At 41.7% G+C, this 4,069-nt stretch overlaps 1 protein-coding gene across 1 annotated transcript in view; it reads right to left on the bottom strand.

Annotated features, from left to right (window-relative positions):
- Positions 1–4,069, bottom strand: part of DET1 (DET1 partner of COP1 E3 ubiquitin ligase) — a 20,073-nt gene that overhangs the window by 8,492 nt on the left and 7,512 nt on the right. Inside the window, exon 3 of the mRNA XM_026648342.2 lies at positions 1,239–1,429. Coding sequence (XP_026504127.1) covers positions 1,239–1,429 — 191 coding nt within the window. The remainder of the gene's footprint in view (positions 1–1,238; positions 1,430–4,069) is intronic.

The raw sequence follows: 4,069 nt of genomic DNA, 5'->3' as shown, positions 1-4,069 counted from the left end.
CCCGTGAAAAGATTTATCTGCATTGGAGTTTTTCTTCTTTACAAGTTAGTAAGCAGAATCTGAGCTTTCTATTGGCGAGATCCAACTTTTATGAGATCAGCGGTATAAGAGCCACTTATCAGGAACAGTTTATATTGGACTGTAAACTCTCAGGGCAAGGGCCTATTGTGTTTACTTATCTAACAAGCACCCTACCACCCCATCACCAGCCCCATTATAGGCTCCACCACCAACCAGAAGGCTGAAGAGGTTCTTGCCTCTGGTTTCAGCTACAAAACAAGAGCAGCACTTCATATGTTTGCATTAAGTTCTGTCCCTCACAAGCAGTAGGGAATCCCCAGTGGGAGTTATGGAAATATACAGGACGACTAAGTCTCCTTCACTTGCATGGATTCAACAGCTTGAATCAACAGAAGTCTCCCCTATAAGCAATGGCAGAAATGGTCACTACATAGTTATGCTGAAGTTAAATTAGTTGTGGGAAGTACAAGAGGCTCTGGCACACTTGGGTATGTCACCACATATTCCTAGGACCACATTTTAGAAACATCACCACCTGCATTACTAACAGGACTTTAGTCTGTTTAAAAGAATTTTAGAAGCCTTATTTACTTTTATATCTCACTCCACTTTCACTGTGACATTAGATTGGTCAGTTTTACTTTCACACAGGAAAGGAAGGTCCAACTGAAAAAAGGAACAGCATACTTTTTGCTGAAATTGTAGAAAATGCCACAAACACACAGTTTTATTCATATTACATTTGGGGAAACCTGTCTGGCAAAATAAATCCCAAATTTGGTGACATTTTTGGTTTAACAAATCCTAGCTTTGGGCCCTAATACTCAGAGAGCATCACTTAAACAGCCCCAGAGGAAGTCACAGCACAAGGTGTGCTGGCAGCATTCTTCCCTCAGAAATCTCTCCCCCTAGGGTTGGGTGCTTAGATTGTCACTGTATACTTTCTAGCCTTGGTCTACCATTTGCATGGAAGATCAAACAAGACAGTGAATGTGGAATACAGAACCAGGTGTACCCTGCCTCAGCCTTGAGTGTTCAGCAGATTTCAGAACCATAAGGCTGTGGTGAGATGTGCCATGTTCAGAATGGACTCATACACCAGTCAGTCACTAAAAAGCTATGTTTCTTAAGGTTGTCACAGCTATTTGATACTGGCCTTTGGCTGGCAGTGTTGAGCATGTACCTATATGGTATAAGGCATGCTCCGAATGGCTCACCGGCGCTGGATCTGTCTGGCAAAGTTGTTACTGGAAGCTGAGCAGGGAAATTGGACAGCCTCGCTGTGCAGGGTGGCATTCCTGAAGAGGTCACAGAAGTTCTCAAAGAGCTCCAGTAGCTCATCCGAAGTGTTCTCGAACACAGCAATAACTTCTGTGGTCACCATGTTGTACACAACAAAGAATGAAGGCTGCAGAGAGTAGCAGAGTTAGTGGTTTTCCAACAGAGTGCAGCCAGACAATACAGGGTCTATATTAGTTGGGAATCCCTCCCCCCCGATACACACAACACACACACAAAAGACTACCCATGATTACTCTGCAATGTAGGAGAATCTCACATTCACTATACAAATTCATTATGCTATTCAAATACCTCAGAGGGTACCAGATTATCCAGCCTATTCACTACAGTGTAATTATTTATGAAGGGAACTAAACACGCTTTCAATTTTTCATTTCAAACTGGACGTCAATATTTCTGTTTTCCTCACTCCCCACCAAATATAAAATGCTTTTTAAAGTGGCAGATTTAATTTTCTTTCCTGCTGGGGAAGTGATTTTAAACCAGGTGCTGGCTGGCAACAAATTATTTTTCCTGTATGTGAAGAGCTGAGAGGTTTTTTTGTTTTGTTTTTTTTTGGCATTTATTGTTTTCCCCCCTCTTAATATTTCCAGCATGCAGAGATGAGATATTTTTAGTGCATTGTGTTCCAACATTGCCTGCAAAAGTTTTGCCCTCCAGGTACCATGCTGGTGTAGAAATGAAAGCCTGAAAGACAATAACTATTTCTTTTTAATACTGACACTTTTATCCAAGAATTTCCAGGTGCCATTGCAATTGTAAATCCAAAACATGACTCAGGTACTTCTGCAGTAATTTTTTCCCTAGATAAGGTTACTCAATCACTACAGACACTAACTCCCAAACCAGGGGTGTCCAAACTTACTGGCCTGCCGAGCCACATACAACAATCTTCAATCTTCAGAAGATCAAGAGCTGGGGCACACCTGCTGGGAGCCAGGGGTTGGGGCTTCAGCCCTGCTCCTGAAGAAGGCCCAAGCCCTGGCAGCTGTGCCCTGGAGGGCTGAAGCCCCAAGACCCACCCTCTACTGCACAGAAGCCCCTCCCGCACCATCCCACTGCAAGGCAGAGGTCCTGAGCTTCCTCTCCTCCCCCTGTCTGGTAGGTGAAGAATGGGGAGGCATAGTGCATAGCTGCACTTTAATGGTAAAAGAGCTACATGTGGCTCGCGAGCCACAGTTTGGCCACCCCTGGCCCCAAACCAGATACCAGTCACATGCATGACCTCTAACAACATATAGCAACAGAGTAGCACCTTTGTAAATCCTGATGAACTCAGACCTTAGGATTTCCATTTATATTAGATGCTTATAGACTATAGACTCCACCTTGATATACTCACAATGCAAGACTGGCCTCGTTTTACAAAAAGAAGCCCAGCTGCAGACGCACCTCAAGACTTCACCCTATAGGATAATTTGTGGGCTGGGGAGAAGAAGAAGGAGTGAAGAACTCAGATGGGTCTCTCAAAATGGGGCGAAGTTTGGACTATCACTATATCGAGCCCATGGCTTGTTACAGAGTTGTGTTGGTTTGGGAGAAGTTGGTCCGCGCTATCCAGTTTTCTCTCTCAAGGGAGCTGTTACTGACATATTGTACTTAGACTATTCAGAAAATGGGGGAAACGGATAGTTGCCAAATACCCACATATTACTCCCAATCACCTGAGCTATTAGCTAAATCACCACCTCCTGAAGAAAAAAAGTCTTTCTGGGCTATAGGATTGAAGTGCAGAGGGAAGGAGAAGAAGGAGAAGGGCTTGACTACCCTTGACTCATTCCTGTACAAATATTTACCACTTTAAAGATTGCAAAAATTACAGGGTGGATAAAAATCAATGATTTAAAAAAAAATCGGATTTTTTTGATAAAATGCTTTTTGAGGAAAAAGCCCATCTAAAGATAGTTTTAATTAAGATACATTATAGCTCAAAAATATCTCATCATGGAATAGGGATTATAAATTCTAATTCTATAGTATGAGACAATATATTAACGTAATGTTTAAGAAAAGTTTTGTAAATGAGTTCCAACAGTTCATGGATTACGGACCCAATTTTATGGGGTTCCAGGGGCTTCTGTATAGATTATTTAGGTTAATCTTTCTATCTATCCAATGGGGCTCAGTCTAGAAGATACCATCAGAGATGCTTAGTTTTGCAGTTCTCAAACTGTAGATTTGTATCTCCAGAGATAACATGCTTGTTAACAGCAAAAATGTTTTAAAATAAATAATATATAGAGGTGAGAAATAACAGACCTCAACCCTATTGTCCCTCTGCGAATTTGTGTACATAGAGTCACTTCCTTACCTCTCTCTAAAAGTACAAAGTTTCAAAAAGTTCAACGAATAGAAGATTGTTGGGGGCAGAATAGATCTGGACAAGAAGTCATCTGGAGATAAATGTGAGAAGGGAGGGACAGGCAGTAGAAACAAAAGTGAAACTGGTTGAGCAGCATATTCCAGAAGTCTTGAGATCTTTCTGAGTGTAGCCTTGATTGATTTGAGATCTACCATACCATTCTCTCACTAGAAGGGAAAACCTATAATGGCAGCAGGCCGTAAAAGAGACTCAGTTTGGGAATAAGAACCTTTCCAGCAATATATGTTTGCTGATGATGTTTTAAAGAAAGTCACACCAGTGAACTGGTGGAAGTCACTTAAGCACTTGGATTCAGAGACTGTTGAAGTGATAATCTCACTTTTAAAAGCAGTAGCTTCTTCTGCCGGTGTAGAAAGAATATTT

This window comes from Terrapene carolina, unplaced genomic scaffold (assembly GCF_002925995.2).
Source record: "Terrapene carolina triunguis isolate 2854851 unplaced genomic scaffold, T_m_triunguis-2.0 Scaffold67, whole genome shotgun sequence".
In the NCBI taxonomy this organism is placed as follows: Eukaryota; Metazoa; Chordata; order Testudines; family Emydidae; genus Terrapene; species Terrapene triunguis.
This window is presented reverse-complemented; position numbering and strand designations above follow the sequence as displayed.